General features: G+C 47.5%; 1 protein-coding gene across 3 annotated transcripts in view; it reads left to right on the plus strand.

Annotated features, from left to right (window-relative positions):
- Colq (collagen like tail subunit of asymmetric acetylcholinesterase) overlaps positions 1–12,714 on the plus strand; it is a 58,896-nt gene extending 46,182 nt beyond the window's left edge. For all 3 annotated transcript variants that reach the window (XM_076868069.1, XM_076868086.1, XM_076868078.1), the window contains 6 exons: positions 399–504; positions 6,514–6,653; positions 7,999–8,118; positions 8,517–8,637; positions 9,955–10,057; positions 12,591–12,714. In XM_076868069.1, coding sequence (XP_076724184.1) covers positions 399–504; positions 6,514–6,653; positions 7,999–8,118; positions 8,517–8,637; positions 9,955–10,057; positions 12,591–12,660 — 660 coding nt within the window. In that variant the 3' untranslated portion in view covers positions 12,661–12,714. The remainder of the gene's footprint in view (positions 1–398; positions 505–6,513; positions 6,654–7,998; positions 8,119–8,516; positions 8,638–9,954; positions 10,058–12,590) is intronic.
- Positions 12,715–20,001: the final 7,287 nt, after the last annotated feature.

The raw sequence follows: 20,001 nt of genomic DNA on the forward strand, positions 1-20,001 counted from the left end.
GCCAGGGAAATAAACAAACTGTCTTGAGAAGCAAGCAGAAAGACTGGATTCCAGGCCTAACTTGATATCAGGGGACTTGCATAAATCCCTGCTCTTTTCTGAGCTTCGGTTTCCTAATGCATCCCAGGGGGTGGGTCGGGTTGGTTCTGTTCAGATGCCTTGTGCCATGTTTCTGGGACAGAGCAAGAACCAAGGCCTATAATCTTGCAACTGTCACTATATCTCAAATGTCACTTGTCCTGAGTCTTCTAGGAGCTTGGTGGTCCAAGACTTCTGGGCTTGCATCCTACCCTGAGCTCTTGCTCTGAAGTGCTAGGTGGTCCCTGATTTAGAAACAAATGGGGAAGGAAATTTGCCCTGCCACATATCATAACAGGCTGTGCCTTTCTCTCTGTCAGGGACAGAAGGGAGATAGTGGAGTTATGGGCCCACCTGGCAAGCCTGGGCCTTCTGGTCAACCTGGCCGTCCAGGCCCCCCGGGGCCTCCAGGCCCCCCATCTGCAGGTAAGAGTTACACTGCTGGGCTTGATCCACAGGGTGACACTTCTGGCCAGCCTCCCAGAGAAGGGACAAAGCAACGCTCACAGAGCTCTTCTTCTGTTTCCAGTTAGAAACGGCTAGAGGCGATTTAATATCTTTATGATTTTTCCACACTTTGGCTTATTCTGTATTTACACCAAGACTCAAAAATGCCAGCCAGGTGTGGTGGCACTCATCTGTAATCTCAGTGGCTCAGGAGACTGAGAAGGATGATCATGAGTTCAAAGCCAGCCTCAGTAACTTAGTGAGGCCCTAAGCAACTCAGCGATACTCTGTCTCTAAATAAAATACAAAAAAGGTCTGGGGATGTGGCTCAGCGGTGGAGTGCCTCCGGGTTTAATCCCCAATGCCCCCACCCCCAAAAAAGAGTCATAAATGGCATCTGGCTTTGTTTTTAGCATTTTGGAAAACAAGGAGAGAAAAGACAGAGGGGGAAACATTACATGAGTGACGTCATTTATACCGTCTGTGAAAAAGGCACATATGTCATCAACTGACAGCTTTTCCTAGAAAAACATGTTTTGTGGTTCCAAAATATTCTCTTAAACACAGAAGCAGAGGTGGCATTTTGCACTTTCCTATCTTACACAGGGTTATGAGAGAGGCCTTATTTATTTGCTTTGGAGATGAGATGGGATTAATAAAAAGAAATTTTTTAAAAGTGTATTATTGAAGAGGGCATAGGTATACTGCTACCTTGTTTTCCTTGTTTGATTTGTTTAGCTAAGACCTTTATGCTATTTCCCTGTCAGCTCAAAGTAAGGCCTCTCAAAACGCATCATCCATACACAGACAGCATCTCTAGGTCCCAGAAGACTCCTGACTCTGCCAGGGTTTTGTCTTCATTTACACAAAATGCATCCAAACAATTTTTATTCCAACATTAAAAAAAGAAGAAGAAGACATTTTAGAATTCCACCGTGCATTCCCCCAGTGTTCATGTGAACACATTGGCAGCCACATCATGGGATGGGAGAGAAATGTCATATTTTGTTAGATCCTTAAACCAAATGAAAGCTGACTCTGAGATCCCCACCTGTCAGGGTACCAGAACAATTCAATTTCAGGCACTGTAGGGGTTCTCTCCACTTCTCCCAACTGCCACAACCAGGTTGGGCAAAGATACTGGTGAATTATGGCAGAAAAATACCAGGGAATATTCCTTAAGCCTTTGATCTACCCTTGGCCTCTGAAATACCTGTTGTCCATAACCTTATTGTCCATAGATACCTGGTGACCTCAAGCTGCCCTCATGCCATGCTTGGGTGTCAGAGCATTTCCAAGACTGGGAATCCCTACTTCCCAAGGTACACCCACAAGCACTCTTTCTGAGACCTCTTCTCTTCCCCAGGATACAGGGGTCCCCATCATCCCCATGTCTAGGGAAATCCCTCTCTTCGTCTCTCCACCTATTTCTATGTTTTTAAGGGAATTAAATTTGAGATGCAGCCCAGGCCATGTGTCCATATTCTGCATTCTGTTTCTGCGAGTTGGCTGGGTGACCTGGATAGGGGTCTTTTAAACTAGTCCTTATCCTCTTTAGTTCTGGTATAGTGTTCCCCTGGAGCCCATGGCCATGAGCTGCCAATGAGACACAGACACCAATAGGACCAGATGACAACTGTCAGCAGTTCCTCCGTTCTCAGTAGTGCTGGAGCATATTCTTATAGTCTCTCTGGGCCCACATCGCTTGACATGCACTCCTGCATCCTTTGCCCATCCAGCAAAATTCTCTGCTTCCTTCAAAGCCCTCTTTGCAATATGTCTTCCTTGGCCCCGACAGTATAGCTGATACATTGCCTTGCTGTTATGGCTCTTCTATTGGTTGCATTTTTTTTTTTTTTTTTTTTTTTGTAAAAGTGTTCTTTCTTCAAGCCAGAGGACAAGTTTCCTGAGGGCAGAGCCTGTGGCTGAGTCGCTTTCACATCCCCCCAGGGCACCTGGTAGTTGGGATGGATGGGAGGTGGCCCACCATTACACCTAGCCATCTGGGTGGGGCTTAATGGTGACGGCCAGCAGCCAAGCAGGAGGTGGGCCATCTCTTGAAATGGTTGTTCCCTCCCTGTGCCTACCATTGAGTTACTTCCTTTCTGAGGGGCCTCCCAGAGGGAGGTGAAAGAGTCAAAGTGGGACAATAATCCTGCTTTTTGTAAAAGTCTGTAGAGGGCAGGTGGGGAGAGAAGAGAGGGGAGGAATTTAGAAGAGAGATTCCTATGCCTGATACCAATTGGATAATCATCCAGAGTTGGAACAGGACCCCCTAGTAATTCCTAAGAGTATTTTTGAGAGTCTGATAGAAGTAGATTTGGGCCTGGTGTAATGGTGCACACTTGTAATCCCAGAAGATCAGGAGGCTGAGGCAGGAGGATCACAAGCTCAAAGCCAGTCTTGGCAACTTAATGAGACCCTGTCTCAAAATAAAATAAGTAAATAAAACGGGCTGGGGAAGTGGCTTAGCAGTTAAGGGCCCTTGGGTTCAATCTCTGGTACCAAAAAAAAAAAAAAAATTCTTTTTTTTTTTTTTTTGGTTTGGACCTGTTCTGGAGGGTAGATATCTCCACCCAAGATTCTGGAAACCCTGCTCCATCCTGGCACATCCCTGGGTTCCAGACCACAGGATGAATGGTCTAGCTAGTCCAGGTCTCCCTTTCTGAGAACCTTAAGCCTCAGAGAGAAGTGACTTCCACAAAGTCACAGAGTTGCCAAGTGGCCACCCTTGTTCGCAATCACTCGGTGGCTCCTGGGACCCCCACACAGCCTCTGGAGATTATCCTGCTGATTTCTCTGCCTTTCCTTTTCTTGTCACCTGCTGCCACCACAGCAGCCAACAGAAGTGGAAGACTCTGGGGGCCAAAGATGAGAGCTGGGTCCAGCGGCTGCAGGGCATGGTGATGAAGCCCACGTGGGGGTAGTTCGGGTCACTGTGCCCTTCGGTTCAGCCTGGCAGGAAACAGGCAGGAGTAACAGATGTCCTCCAACAGCTGGGAGGAAACCGGCAGGGAAACTGCAGTAGTGGCAGCAGGCTCCCTGCCACGTCCTGTCCTGTGGGGAGGTGCCAGCACACGGGAGCGGGTCGGGGGAGGGGGCAGGGTTGGAGAGGGTAGGAGTTTTTTAATCACCCAAGTTACAGGGAAAGAGAAGTTGGGGAGGGGGAGAGAATACAGGCAAAGTGTCCTTCGGATGCGATTTGTGGTGATCGAATTACAAATCAGGCTGGGTCTTTCCTCACCCAGACAGGGTATAAATGAATCAGCTCGGTACCTGGGAATTACAGGCTCCTGAAAGCATCAGTATTCTTGGAGTTCGTCTTCCGAATGGCACAGTGTTAGGTCAAACATGAGTTCAAATCTCAGCCTCACCACTAATTAACTGGCAAATTCCCGATTCTCTCTGAGGGCATGGTTCTGGTGGAGTCCTTGGGGCGGGGGTAGTGGGGGGAGTCACAGAATCTTCTAGAAAGTTGTTCCAGTACCACTCTTACACCCCTGCTCACAAAGCATTCCCACCTCATTTTCCCCAAGTGCTTAACTACCCACAATATTCCTAGGCTGAAGCCTCCTGGCCTCCTGCTGTCAGCATTCTGGTCTTGGACAGATCTGTCAATCAGCTCAGGAAAGCTCAGGGAGTCTTTCCCTTGGGGTCTCCTTCTCCAGCTGCAGCTCCTTTCTTGTGGTCCTGACCAGACCTGTCCCCTGGGTTCATTTTGTCTCCTGCCCTTCTGGGATCTATGAATTTGACTCCCCTGTTCCTGGCTGCCCCAGAGGCTATACAGCTAAAGCCAATGATAGGCTCTTCTCCAAAGCTCCCGTTTCCCCAGATATGTATTCTCTTCTCAGTCCCACAATCTTTTCTTTTCTCTCTTTTGGTTGGATGCCTCCTGTTCTAGCATTTTTCTGGAGGGTGACTTCTAGTATTTTCCAGAGGCTGCATCCATTCATTCAATCATCAAACATGCACCACGTTCCTACCAAATGTCAAGCCCTGGTGGATGAGAACACTCACCAGACTTGCCCTTGTGGGGCTTACATTCTTGTGGAGGAGATAATGCTTGATCTAATAAACTTACGATACATAGAATTACCAATGATAAGTGTCATGAAGAATAGATGAAAGCCAGACATGGTGGCCTGCACCTATAATCCCAGCAGCTCAGGAGGCAGAGGCAGGAGGATCGCAAGTTCAAAGTCAGCCTCAACAATTCAGCAAGACCCTAAGCAATTCAGTGAGACCCTGTCTCTAAATAAAACAAAAAAAGGGCTGGGGATGTGGCTCAGTGGTTAAGTGCCCCTGGGTCCAATCCCCAGTACCCACCCCCCCAAAAAAAATAGATGTAAGGAACGAAGAAATTGCCTCAGTTGAACATGAGAATGTAAAGTCTCAAGACTGCTGTCCCTGAGGAAATAATTTTTGATCCTAGATCAAAAGGGAGTTAGGAGGCACCTAGGGACAGAGAGAGAGAGAGAGAGGGAGGGATGAGGAGGGAGAGGGTCTGGGGGTGGGGTGAATGAATAGCCTGTGCAAATACAGTTTCCCTGGACCAGCTGTTTCTTGGTCCTGGTGTACACTGGAACCATCTTGAGAGCTTTTAAAATTATGGGAAGCTATAGCTGGGGCGTGGCTCAGTGGTAAAGTGGTTACCTAGCATGCATGAACCTAGTGCCATGAGGCACACTGTGTTCAACCCCTAGTACTGAAAAATATATGTGTTGTGTGTGTGTGTGTGTGTGTGTGTGTGTGTTAATTTCTATTCTTAGAAGTCTTGGTAGAACTGCTGAGGGTGTGGCCTGAACATCAGGGTCTTTGAAAACCAAGGTGAGTTGGGCACAGTGGTGTATGCCTATAATCCCAGCAGCTTGGGAGGCTGAGGCTGGAGGATTGCAAGTTCAAAGGCAGCCTCAACAATTTAGGGAGGCCCTAAGCAACTCAGTAAGTCTCTGCCTCCAAATAAAATATAAAAAAGGAGCTGGGGATGTGACTCAGTGGTTAAGTGCCCCTGGGTTCAATCCCCAGTACAAAAACAAAAAAACGTGAAACCAGGCAGAGTGGTAGGTGCCTGTAGTCCCAGCTGCTCAGGAGCTTAGGTGGGAGAGTCATTTATGTTCAGAAGGTCCAGACCAGCCCTGGCAACATAGTTAAAACCTGTCTCAAAAAAAAAAAAAAAAAAATCTTTTCAGGGTATGTCCTGACTTCTCAGTACAAATGATCCATTTTCTTCCAGGGAACAAACCCACATTCAGAAATTCCTGTGTAATCATCTTATATATAAGAGGAAAATTAGCATGTAGTGCACATTTTTAATCCTAGCTACTTGGGAGGCTGAAGCAGGAAGATGGCAAGTTCAAGGCCAGCTTGGGCAACTTAGCAAGACTCTGTCTCAAAATAAAATTACAAAGGACTGGGGATATAGCTCAGTGGTAGAGTGTTTGCCTAGCATGCATGATGCCCTGGGTTCAATCTCCAATGCTTCCAAAAATATTATAAGAAGAAAATTAAAAAGCAATAAAAGTTATCCATCCGTAAAAAATAATATGTTCATCTGTAAGAAGTTCCCTATAAATAATAGTCTAAACAAATAGTTCACTGTTTTTCTCCAACAAAGAAATCCATAGATACACAGTAGCTGTCTTTTGGTTCAGCCTCCAAGTATCACTGTCAGGGCCCTAGATCCCAAGAGCCCCTTGTCTTTCCTGTACATTGGCTTCTCAACTTCATGGTTGCAATATGGCTGCTGCAGCACTGGTTATCTTGTCTGTCTTCAAAACAGGAATAAGAGAGAAGGTATATCTCTCAGCAGCCCTTTTATCTCCTTTACAACTTGGAGCAAAATCATCCCTTTGAACTTCTCTCTCAGGCCCACCCTGAAATGCTTTGGATTTCAACCTCCTTTCTGTTGTTTAGGTTGCTCATACCTTCCTGGGTTGTTCAGTTTTCTCTTTCTTGGCTTTAGTAACATAACAATCTATTGCTTCCTAGGACAACTTGTAATGGGACCCAAAGGGGAGCGAGGATATCCTGGGCCCCCAGGAAGATGTCTTTGTGGACCCTCTGTGAACGTGAATAACCCTTCCTACGGGGAATCCATGTATGGGCCCAGCTCCTTGCGAGTTCCTGTGGTAAGGCTTCTGGGTAAAGTCTGGGAGGTTATCCATGAGGACCTGATCCTCTCAGGGCCTGCAAAATCCTTTTAGTAAAATTTATTTCCCCCCATTACACTGGGCACTCACTCATAGGGAATCACAAAATAACAGAAAATCGAAAGAAGAAAACCATATTTTCCATTTTGTTATTGGACTATTTATGGCTTTGAGGCCAGGCACAGTAGCTCAGGAGGCTGAGGCAGGAGGATTGCGAGTTCAAAGCCAGCCTCAGCAACTTAGTGAGGCCCTAACCACTCAGTGAGACCCTGCCTCAAAATAAAAAAATAAAAAGGGGCTGAGGATGTGGCTCAGTGGTTCAGTGCCCCTGGGTTCAATACCCAGCACCAATAAATAAGTAAACAAACAAAATAGCTTTGATATGGTTCAGATTATATTGTGCAAAAATGTTCTGCTCTAGTTCTCAGTTGAAGTCCCACATTTTCATACTCTATATAAATATCATTCTTATAAAACATTTCAAATAAATACAAAAGCAGAAAAAAATAATGTTACGAATCCCAGGAAATAAGGATCAACTCATGGCCATCCACATTTCCTTATTTTCTCTTTATACCTACTCTCAAATACCTACCCTTGGATGATGATGATGATGATTATGATGATGATGATTATTAATTACTTTTTTTTTTGTACCAGGGATTGAACCCAGGGGCACTTAACCACTCAGCCCCATCCCCAGCCTCATTTGTATTTTATTTAGAGGCAGGTCTCACTGAGTTGTTTAGGGTCTTGCTAATTTGCTGAAGCTGGCTTTGAACTCGCCATCCTCCTGCCTCAGCCTCCCAAGCTGCTGGGATTACCGTCGTGCGCCACCACACTCAGCCCCTTGGATCATTTTGAAGTGAATGAATATCCATTGATGCACGCTCACCCCTCCATCGTGTAACTGGGCTGTGATTTATTTAACCAGTGCCACTGATAGGGTGCTCCTGAACTTTTCACTAATGTAAATAATACTGCAATGAGCATCTTTGATTGTGGTCATTTTGTTAAGCATCATTTCCAGATGTTGAATTACTTAACTATAGGACATCACTTCTTCATCTGAGTCTTGGGAACATCTAAAATATTTAAACAGGTTACATCATGGCATTTATTCTAATTTCAAACTCAGTCATTAGGAACTGGATTGGGAATGGGACATTCCTCCTGTGTCAGAAGGAATATGACAGCGGGCTGCTGCACAGCCCCCTTCCCATGGCCAACCAGCCATGCACAGAGATTCTGTGTGCTCCTCCAGCTCTTCCTGGCCCCCTGGAGAAGTGTTTCCAGGAATCCTCACCAGTGTGTTCTCTGGCAGATTTTTGTGGTCAACAACCAGGAGGAACTCGAGAGGCTGAACACTCAGAACGCCATTGCCTTCCGCAGAGACCAGAGATCTCTGTACTTCAAGGACAGCCTTGGCTGGCTTCCCATCCAGGTACCCCAAAGCAGACCCCCTCAGGACACCCCCGACTCAGGACAGGTAAAACATCCATTAAAGGAAGGGCCTGGACAGAGCTCCTGCAGTCTGTCTCCACGACAGTCCTTCCCTGAGCATCTCTGTGCTTTCCCATTCCCCATCAAAGCTCCGCTCTGAGGCAAGAGCCCCCAACCCTGTCCAGTCCCTATGCCCCCAGAATGCTACCTCATTGAACCTGCCAGAGTTCAGGGCAAGCAATGGGAAGAGGACCTTCCCCACCTCCAGGAGGAAGCTAAGGGATGCCCCAGCCATGGTCCCTGCACCCAGAGCATCTGTCCCCAGTGCACTGACCTCCCTGCCCGATGGCTGCCTGGGTGTGCCACCCCCTGGTTAATGTTGTGTGTTTCTTTGGCCAGCTGACCCCTTTCTACCCTGTGGATTCCACTGTAGACCAGCGTGGCACCTGTGGGGATGGGGTCCTGCAGCCTGGGGAGGAGTGTGACGACGGGAACCAGGACGTGGGTGACGACTGCATCAGTGAGTGGGGGCCCCGCCCAGGAGGACCTGAGACCAGGACAGCCATGGGGTGGGGGTCAAGGCCAGCCCTGGATACTAGCTGCAGCAGTTTGGGACAATTCTAGAGATAGAGAGGGTATGTATGGACCGCCTCGGGGACCTCCCTCCTGATTTCTGGCCAAATGTTGATTCTTCCGCTACCTGAGCTCAGTGTTATCAGGGTCTTGCTACCAGAGAGGACTTCCTTGCCCCGGGCTTTCTCCCAATCTTACTCCTTGGCCGTTAGAACCACAAAAAGATAAAGGTACAGCTGGGCGTGGTGGTGCAGGTCTGTAATCCCAGCAGCTGGAGAGTCTGAGGCAGGAGGATCATGAGTTCAAAGCCAGCCTCAGCAAAAGCAAGGCACTAAGCAACTCTGTGTGACCCTGTCTCTAAGTAAAATACAAAATAGGGCTGGGGATGGGGCTCCATGGTTAAGCACCCCTGGGTTCAATCCCCGGTACCCAAAAAATAAAATAAAATAAAAATAAAAATAAAGGTGGTGGTCTTTCACTTTGTATGCATAAGTGAGAGGTCCTAGGGAGTCAGCCATGGATTTAAAAGAGGTTCTCTTGCTTGGGCAGAGCTCCAGTAGGAAACTGGGCCAGCCAGAGCCACTGCTAGGTTTATGGGATGGCCCTGAGCATGGGAACTCTAGGGTTTGTTTTTATTTATTTCACTTTATTTTTTTAAAATCAAGCAACAAAAGAGGGTGTGAGGTAGCTAGCATGGTTTTCCAAGACAGAACAGAGTTTGAACGCAAGTTCGGATTGCCCCTGGGCTCAGAGAGGAGGCCACCACACTCAGTGATGGCGGGCCACGTGCAGCTGTCAGCTTCATTTCCTCTGCTGAGAGGGGCATATGGTGCTGACGGTTCAAACCTTAAGAGATTCTGGGAGTCGAGGTATGCGTGGGTTGGTTGTCTGGATGCAGTAAGAGCTGGACAGGCATTCACTGATCCCTTCGTGACTTGGTTTGCTTGGGGACAGACCTGGGGCATGAGGATGCAAAGATGTGGTCCTGGCCCTCAGAAAGCTCAGGGGAGGGCAGCAGCATAGAGTGGTGAAGGTGTACCCAGGGGCGGGTACAGAGGAGGGGATGCTGCCAGTGTCTCCTTGTGGCTGCACTGTCCCCTGACAACCCCAGGATGTCAGCTCCGAGGGTTCTGGCTTTGCCCCGAGTCCCTTCTGCCTCTAAACAGATTGGTTCTCAAGCCCTTGCAGTGCTCTGGGGAGGACCTTTGAGGCAAGCCTGTCCACCCTGCCCCTTCTCAGGGCTGCACTTCCCATGTCCCCTCAGGTTGTCACCGGGCCTACTGTGGAGATGGTCACCGGCACGAGGGCGTGGAGGACTGTGACGGCTCCGACTTTGGCTACCTGACATGCGAGACCTATCTCCCTGGGTAGGGAAGGCTTTACCCTGGTTTTGTTTGTTTTTACCGGAAATTGAACCCAGGGACACTTTACCACTGAGCTACATCCCCCAACCCCTTTTATATTTTATTTAGAGACAGTTGCTTAGGCTCTCACTAAGTTGCTGAGCCTGGCTTTGAATTTGCAACCCTCCTGCCTCAGCCTCCCGAGCTGCTGGGATTACAGGCATGCACCACCGCACCTGGCTTTATGTGCTGTTAAGACAACCTTCCTCCTGCCTCGACCTCCCCTCCTTCACCCACCTTTCCTTCACACATATTTTTTGAGTGCCTCTCATGTTTCTGGTCCTTTCTAGGCACTGAGGTGGGGCGATGAATAACACAGCACATGGTCCCGACTCACCTGGAGCTTTCTGTTCAATGGGGAGACAGGCAATAAGCACCCAATGTGCCTGCTTCCTCTCAGTCAGAGCAGCCTGCAGGCCCCTGAAGCTGAGCCAGGGCAGACACAGTCACCAGCTCTATCCTGGGTCCAGAGGGAAGCAGAATCCCTAAGTCAACTGGTAATCCCCAGTGGTTACCATGGCCACATCCATCTCCTGGGTGGGCAGTGGCCTTGGAGGGAAGCCCAGTGGAAGGTAGAAATGCCAGGGGATTTCCAAGCATCTACTTATCAATACAACCTAAATTCCCCGGAATAACCTGCCTTTGGGCGCAGGCCTTGGCACCCAAGTGAGATCAGGCCAACACTGATATCTAATTTTGCTAATTCATGGCACCTCCGAGAAAATAATTCCCTTCAAGGACCCTGATAGTTATTTCTGAGACTCTCCATCAGTTTTTCTCAATGCTCAGTACAAGTGCATTAGTGTCTTGGCCTCTACGTTGACATCTCCCAAGCCACCTGAGGGCCACTGGCCCTGTGAGGTGCTGATTCCCTGTCTAGAATGTAGCCTTCTGGTGCAGAACCAGAGCTGTAGAATGTTCTATAGAAAATAGAGAGACCATTCCCTCCCACCCAATCCACGTTCTGGTCTTCCCTGTTTTCCAGAGTGGATCCACTTGTTCCTTAGATTTCTTAGATCCCTTATGAATCCGATCTCTTCAGCTTTTACCTCCAATCCTTTTCATCTAATAGGTTTGGACTCAGGTCCTCAGCAGGGCTGGAGAACAGACACATAATGTCTGTCTCTCTATTGCCTCCGTTCTTCTCTCTTCCAAGGGGGTCTCCTCAACACCACCCTCCAAACACATACCAGCATAGTCAACCAGGTCAGCGGAATTACACACCTATAGTCACCCCAGGCCTGCAAGCCTTAGCCAGGACCCTACTGTGAATATGTGTCTGTGTGCATATTGTCTTCCTGAAGCAAGGAAAGCTCCTAATAGGCACCTGCCAGAGAGTTGGCAGGGCTGAGCTATTTGATGGCTCCATGGAGACAATTAAGTGTAGACAATCAGGCCGCACATGGTGATACAACGCCTGTAATCCCAAAGGCTGGGAAGGCAGATGCAAGAGGATCCCGAGTTCAAAGCCAGTCTCAGCAACTCATCAAGGCCTGGTCTCTAAATAAAATTTTAAAAGGGCTGTGGATGTGGCTCAGTGGTTAAGCACCCCTGGGTTCAATCCCGGTACCCTCCTCCACAAAAAAAAAAAAAAAATGCAGACTTTCAGACATGGAGTTCAGGTGGAGCAGAGACCAGGGCGCTGTGGCTATTTCCCTCGTCCCCAGAAGCCTCAGAGGGATGGTTCTGAATGTATGTATCATGTATAAGACAATGTGTTGGGATCATCACTTGGTTTTACAGAGGTATAGACTGCCCTGTCCAGTATGGCATCCCTCAAAAAACGTGGCTATTCAAGTGTAAAATAATTAGAATTAGGCCGGGCATGGTGGTGCACGGCCATAATCCCAGAAGCTCGGGAGGCTGAAGCAGGAGGATCTCAAGTTCAAAGCCAGCCTCAGCAACTTAGTGAGGCCCTAAGAAACGCAACAAGACTCTGTCTTTAAATAAAATACAAAGTAGGACTGGGGATGTGGCTCAGTGGTCAAGTGTCCCTGAGTTCAATCCCCAGTACCAAAAAATAAAATAAAATAAAATAAAGGGTTCAGTGGTTAAGCACCTCTAGGGTCAATCCCTGGTACAAAATTAAGTTTTAAATTCAGTTTGGTCACAGCAGCCATCTCTTAAGAACTCAATAGCCACATCTGGCCAGTGCAGGCATTTTGGACATGTGCATCTTCAGTACCATGGGCCTCATGAATGGCACTGGGACCCCTTCAGGACTCGGGAATGCTCGTCCTGACACCCTAGGCTCAGATGAGGCTCAAGGCAAAAAAAAAAAAAAAGCCCAGAGACCCGACTCAACTCCTCCAATCCCTGCAACCCAAACAAAAATGGAAATATTTTCATAGAAACCCTGGCCTTTGGTACAGTGGCAAAAAGAGCTACGTTTTGAGGTAGCCTTCTAGAACACGGCTTTGCTGTCAGAGCTGGGCAGGAGGAGCTTGGCTGCCCACTGTCCCGTGTCTGCCCTGACCTGTGCCTTTGCCTTCCTCAGGTCATATGGAGACCTGCGGTGCACCCAGTACTGTTACATCGACTCCACACCCTGCCGCTACTTCACATGAGGGGCGTGAGGACCAGGTGGGCTGCAGCCCACGGAACTGGCAGCAGCTTCCTCAACCCTCGTCAAGCTGGCCTTGTGCTCTCCTGGGCCAGTGTCCACCAACTTTTGTGTGACAAAAACAAGGATGAATTCTCGCTGTTAAGACGTGCTTTTGACTCTGTCTGACTGGAAGAATTTAGGACCACTGCATCCTGTCTTAATCCAAAGTACCGGAAAACTTTCTACATGCCCACCCTGGGAACTGTTCCCTGTCTCTACCATCTGGCCTAAGAGCCAGCTAAAATGCCCTTTCTCTTCTGGATTGTCGTTGGCGCAGGCCGTGGACTTGGCTTAGCACTGTTAGACTCATGTAAACCTGCGGGGGCTGTTTTAGTTTCTTGGGAACTGATTTGGGAAGTCTAGTGTATAGGCTTCTTGGTCTCTTGGACCTCCAGACACGCAGGTGTTCTTACCTGAGAACCACACAGCAGAGAAGTGGACATGTTCTCTCAATATGGCTCACAGCTTTGGACCCCGCCAGGGACTCTTCATCTGGTCAGAGGACAACCCGGCTTCCTGTGGAAATGGCTCCCCCAGGAAGAGACCCAACTGTGAAAAAGTACTGAGAACGCCACAAAACCCATGCTCACCTTTGCACCGCCCACTCAGGAAATGACCCCTGAGCAGAGGGTGGAGGCTCAGCTGAGTCACTTGCCTGCAAACAACAGCAGAGCAGTGGCCTCTCTCTTCTTGATGTTTCCCACAGCGGGATTCTTAGAGTTGCAAAATCCCTGCCGCCATCTTGATCTTGTGACTTTCTGTACTTTGACCTCTGTCTTGCAAGGAGTGTCCCTCACTTCCATTTCCTGTTCAGGAGACTCACTCCAGAACTCCACACACCTGGGCAGATGGATGGTGGTGTTTCCATGTCCTTAGGCATATACAGTCCTGGCCTTCCCCATCTAGGGTCCCACTGCAAGGACACTCTTAGCAGACTGTTTCTATCCTGAGGTGCATCTCCTCACTTCCTGCTGACTCATGGGGTTCCCTTTGACTCCCCTTTTGTAACTGCATTGTGCACATCCTTGTCCTCCTGTCTGTGTGCCTGCACTCTTCCTTTTCTATAGAATTCTTAGTCCTGCCTGTCTGTGAGCTGCTTCTCATGGCTGTCTTTCCTGAAGAGGGCTTGGGTTTATCAGGGAAAGACATCACCAGGATTTCCCCTCTTATTTCCAGAAGGAGGGACACACCCCACACCCTGAGCTTTTGTACAAAGTTTTTCAAGGAACCTGAGTCTTAAGGACTCAGCAAGCAGAAACTGTGGCCCAGCAGGTCATCTGGGTGGTCTGTGATGACATTATCCCAAAGATGGTGTCTTCCAAGGCAGGAGCATTGATCAGCTAGTCCCCTAGGTCTCTGGGACAAGTCTTGGGGGTGGGGAGGAGGGGGAATGTTGCTTGCATGGACATCCTGGGACTTCCAGATGAAAGATCAAGAAATAAAGGCATGACGGGTGTGGTGGCACATGTCGGTAATCCCAGCAAGTCAGGAGGCTGAGACAGGAGGATCACAAGTTCGAGACCAGACTCAGCAACTTAGCAAGGCCCTAAGCAATTTAGACCCTGTCTCAAATTAAAAATTAAAAGGGCTGGGGATGTGGCTCAGTGGTTGAACCCCTGGGTTCAATCCCCGGTGCCGAAAACAGCAACAATAATAATTAAAAAAATAAAAAGAAAGAAGGAAAGAAAAAGCAAAGAAAGAAAGCAAGTGGATTTCTCACCATGGCTCACTCTTCCTTGGGAGGATGAGGCCAGCATTTCAATATTGCTGGCTAGAATGAGGAGCCGGGACTCAGTTGTGCTTCCTGGATTCTACGGAAGTTTCTGGAATATGAAAGCATTCCAGCTTCCTCATGCTCAACAGGAGGAGGTAGTGCCAAAGGTCACAGAGTCCAGTCTTGCTAGCCCAGGCTTCTCTCTAACCTTGCTTTAGGACCTTGTTTGACATGGGTGGAGATCTAGAACTACCCCGAGATCTGGCCAAGAGGGACCCTGCCCTGGGTCCCACACCTTGGAGGGCAGCACTCCTACCCTTCTCTGACCTGACCCTCCCCAGAGGGTGGGGAATCCATGGGGCCAAGGTGACATGCCGGCTGAAGCTTGCACACCCAGTCCTAGAGCATGCTCTCCAGGTTCCCAGGAAACACAATTCCCTGCCCAAGATGTCCTGAGCCTGCACCCGCCTCCTCCCTGTGTCTATCCTCCTGAGTGTGGCCAATGCACAACTCTAAGTCTGAGGAGTGGCCAAAGAAAAGCCATTCATAAGGATTACAGATGGAGGTTAGGGTTTCCATGGGTGCACATGAAGCCCCTCTCAATGTGGATGGGCGAGGGAGGTCAGGCTGGGGCCTGGGCTCTGTTTTCCTAGTGCTTTCATAGTGTCAGGGACTCTGTAGAATCTAAATAGGCCATATACATGGTCTTTATGAAAGTCTATTTGTTGAGGTAAACAGAACACATTTAAATAATTGTTTGATTATAATGTGAATATTTAGATATTTGGAATGCAAGTGTTCATTTACGCTCTTCTCTGGACCCCAAAATATTAGGGGTGGGCCTATCTCCAGTTATTTCAAGGGAGGGTTTTTGAAAGGCTCAGGACAAAAAAAAGTATTCAAAATTACATGTTTAGCTGAGTGCGGTGGCACACGCCTGTAATCCCAGCGGCTCAGGAGGCTGAGACAGGAGGATTGTGAGTTCAAAGCCAGCCCCAGAAACTTAGAGAGTCCCTAAGCAACTAGTGAGACCCTGTCTCTAAATAAAATATAAAAAAGGGGCTGGGGATGGGGCTCAGTGGTTAAGTACCCCTTGGTTCAATCCCTGGTACCCCCCCCCAAAAAATTACATGTTTAAAAATGTATATAATAATAGTAATTCAGTGCTTCTGGCATTCTGATATGGAAAGATGAGAGAGATCACAGGAGACAGGTGGCCCCCACCAGCCCGTCTTTGAAATGCTAACTCAGTGATGGAGGGAATAGATTCCCCTTGAACAGAAATAAGTGCACCACCAAGGGGCACCTGTAAATAGGCCAGGCAGACATAGAACCAGCATTCAAGAGCTCACCTGTGCCAGCTAAGTGTTTCTCGAGATAACTCTGGGTACATTACTTCTCATAGCTTAAATTTACACACCTGAAAGAGACTTTAGACAAGTTCTTCCAACTCTTAACAGCTGGTGAATTTGGACTCCGCCCTCTAGTCTGACAGGGTAATCCCTAGGATGGTGATGGACCCCCTGTTATGGTTTAGCTGTGGTTAGTGTTCCTCAGAAGCTCATGTGTGAGACAATGCAAGAAGGTTTGGAGGAGAAATGATTGGGTCATAGCCTTAACCTAATCACTAAATTTATCCTGATGGGATTAACTGAATGGTAACTAGAAGGGGATGGGGTGTGGCGGGAGGAAGTGGTTCACTGGGGGCGTGGCTTTGGGGTCTATACTTGTATCTGGCCAATGGAATCTTTCTCTCGGTTTTGTCTGATCACCATGTGAGCTGCTTCCCCATGCCACACTCTTCTGCCATGATGTCCTTCCTCACCTCGGCTGTCCATAGACTGAGACCTCTGAAACTGTGAGCCCTCTAATAAACTTTTCCTCCTTTACAATCATTCTGGTCAGGTCCTTTAGTCCTAGTGGCAAAAAAATCTGACTAAAACACCCCCCTCAGGCTGAGCTTGTCACATAAAATGGCTGAAAATGTAGGACGGTCTCCATAGAAGTGGTCAGGAACCAGATGAGGCCATGCCAGCTCAGATACCATTCCAGGGTAGTATTGATGGGCTCATACAACTTAAAAGTCTAGTGAAGGTGGAGATCAAGCATGGTTCAATGAAGGCTCCCATTTCATGGCCCTTTCTGCTTTTTGGATCTCTTCTTTTCATCTGATCCTTAGTGTGTGGTCATGGGCTGACTGCGGCAATTTCAAGATTATGTCTGAACCCTACGATGACCACAGAAAAGCTCTATTCCACTGGTTCTCAAGAAATTCTTTCCCAGAAGTTCCCAGTAAATCTCACCTTGCGCTTCCTTGGCCTGTTTTGGATCTCATGCTCATTTTCTGAATTGGCAGGAAAACGTAGCTGCTGATGGAATTACAGCTAGGTTCTGGAACCCATGGCACCCAAGGTTATAATTTCTCTCAGCCTATCCACTGGAGATTTGCAGAAGCAGAAGCTGCAAGGGGAAGGAATGATTACTGGACTGAATATTGGGGGCCAAAAGAAGGGAAGGGATGCTGAATATACATAATATCCCTTATGGCTGTGACCTGCATGGCTGAACCCCAGGAACCCACGAGGGGCAATGGGAGATTAAGAAAAATAGGATCAGGTAGTAACCTGACCTCTGAAAACAGTGACCCAGAGCTGGCTCCACACATTTATTATATAGGTTTTATCATCAAAAGGTTATCTGTGACAGAGTTTCTGCAAAGCAGGCAGGCTGGAGGTCACAGCGCTGTTGAGACATGATGATTATCTGGCTATGTTCAGAATCCTCTATCCCTGGGAGCCAGTGTGTGAGTTGAGTGACCACTGGCTGGCATTGCCATAGCAACTGGGCAATGTTAACCTGAACTTTTGCACAGGGAGAGCCCAACCCAAGCGCACCACAACCATGAGGCATTCAGATTTTGATCCACATCCCTACATTAGAATGGTCATCTTTGTTTTGCTTCTCCTTTTGGCAGGAATAAATGCTAAGGCTCTTGGGACACATATTTGGGAAGATTTCTCACACCCAGTAAGCTCATGATTAATTCTGACAGCTCCACTCAGAGAGGCTGACTCTCAGAGGGTGCTGTAGGTCCAGAAAGACGTGGTATCGCTTATGAAAAAAGAAGATCCAATTCCCACTTTTGTATTTGAAGCATGGTTCTGTTACTGACCCATAATTTAATTGTCTTGCAGAGTTAATTTCTCTGGGTCTCTGTATTCTTATCTATAAACTAGGAGTCATAGTATCATATTCCAAGGTTATAATAAATTGCTGACACCTAGAAACTGTCTCGGAAGTGTTAGATTTTATCTGTGTCACTATTATATTTTAGTGGCTATGAATACCCAGGGGTGTTTTTCATTCCCTTTTGAAGCTAGTTACATGAGCTCACTTTTTAAATTTTATTTTATTTTTTTGGTATTGGGGTTTTAACCCAAGGCTGCTTAACCACTGAGCCACATCCTCAGCCCTTTTTATATTTTATCTAGAGGCAGGGTCTTGCTAAATTGCTTAGGGCCTTGCTAAGTTGCTGAGGCTGGGTTTGAACTCATGATCCCCCTGCCTCAGCCTCCCGAGCTGCTGGGATTACAGGTGTGCATCTCCATGCCTGGTTTAGCCCCTAATTCTTCAGGGACAATGAGGACATAGCTTGCCTTATCACTCTCCCTCCTATCACCCCAGTTCTTCTAGATTGGGCTTTTGGTGTTCCAGCCTACAACAATACCATACTCCACCATATGGCCCACCTGCATGCTACCCTTTGTCCTTTATCACCTCAGATGGGACATTGAAGGCAGAAATCAGTCTTGGGTCATAACTTGAGGTTTACCAGTGGGGACCAAGTGGCCCTCAGCCTTATGGGTCATCAGAATCATGTGGAAGGCCTGTCACATCACTGTCCACCCCGCCCCCCATCACCATTTTTGCTTCAGTAGATCCAGGGTGGGGCCTGACAATTTGCATTTCTAACAAGATCCCCAAAAATACTGATATTGCTTGATCCAGGATTATAATTTAAGAGCCACTGCTGAGGGGGAGATAGCTCATCTGAGAGCAATGACAGATGAGATGGAAGGAACAAGAGACAAACCCTGGAGCTTTGGGTAGGTGGCTTTTGATGCTTCTCCTTTAGAGCAGTAGAGACTATTGCCCCTTCCCTGGATCTATTAGTCTGCTATGACCGATAGGATGTGACACCCAGATGTCTTGGATTTTTTGCTGCTGTGACTAAAAGAAAAAAAAATTTTAAGGAGGGAAAGTTTATTTGGGGCTTGTGGTTTCAGAGGTCTCTGTCCATAGACAGCAGGCTCCATTCCCAAGGGCTCCAGGTAAGGCAGAACTTCATAGCCGAAGAGTGTGGCAGAGGGAAGCAGCTCACATCGTGATCAGGAAGCAGAGAGAGACTCCACTCTCCAGAGACAAATATAGACCCCTATCTGCCTTCAGTTACCACTCAATCCCATCAGATGATTAATTCACTAATTGGGTTAAGGCTCTCATAACCCAATTATTTTTCTAAACCTTATATTATCTCACACATTTGAGGGGACACCTCAAATCCAAACCATAACACCAGGCTAGGTCATAACAGGCCAAGCAGCTTCTCAGAACACCTGTTTCAGAGGAAGCCAGATGTATGGAATAAGGCCAGTTACCATGAGATGGCCAAGCTGTAGAGGTTATGTAGGCTGTGTGGCTGATGGTCCCAGAGGAGTTTATTTCTAACCATCCCCAATCAGGTGCCAGACACATGAATGAAATCAGCTTGGAGCCTTGAGTTCAATCCATCTGCCTGCTGAGTACCAGAGTAACCTCTGTTGAAGCCATAAGGAACAGAATTGCCTAGCCAACCTGGGTCCCAGTTCTAACCAACTGATTCCATGTAATAGAATGCTCATTGTTTTAACCCACCAAGTTTTGGGGTACTTTGTTACTTAGTCATAGAGAACTAGAATAGTGTTTGGGGCAAGAGAGGATAGGAGGGAAACAAACTATGAACAGCAAATAGAAGGAAGGGCCTAGAGGAACCATTGGCTTGCATTTGGCGCCATCTGCAGGAACCATGAGTAGAAATCTAACACCCACTGGGACTTTCCATCAGTGCCAGAGCTGGGACGTCCTTTGGAGATCCAACCTCCAAGAACTCTCCCTGAGCAATGGGAAAGAGATATGGGGTATGTAGACATCGCAGATTGGTTGCATTAATCGCCCAATTCTTCTCATTTCCACATTTTAAGAAGGAAAAGTTTATTTGGGGGCTTTCAAATGCACGTGCAATCTCCCTACAGAAAGTGAATAGCTGTGACAGAAATCTCAGTTTCTGCAGAGAAAAAGTTTAGCTTTGCCAACTGATGCATTCACATTAGATTACCCTGGGATCCTCTTGAAAAGCAGATTTTCATTCTGGATCTAGGATGGGTCCTAAGGTTCTGCATTTCTAATAAGTTCCAGGTGACACACTGCTGGTCCCACCACAAAGAATTCTTAAAAGAACCTTATATTACTTATTCTATGAAGGAAACAAAAAACACGAAGACATTATGTATATTGCTTACCTTCATTTTTTATTTAAATATAGTGATCTTT

This window comes from Callospermophilus lateralis, chromosome 1 (genome assembly GCF_048772815.1).
Source record: "Callospermophilus lateralis isolate mCalLat2 chromosome 1, mCalLat2.hap1, whole genome shotgun sequence".
Taxonomy (NCBI): Eukaryota; Metazoa; Chordata; class Mammalia; order Rodentia; family Sciuridae; genus Callospermophilus; species Callospermophilus lateralis.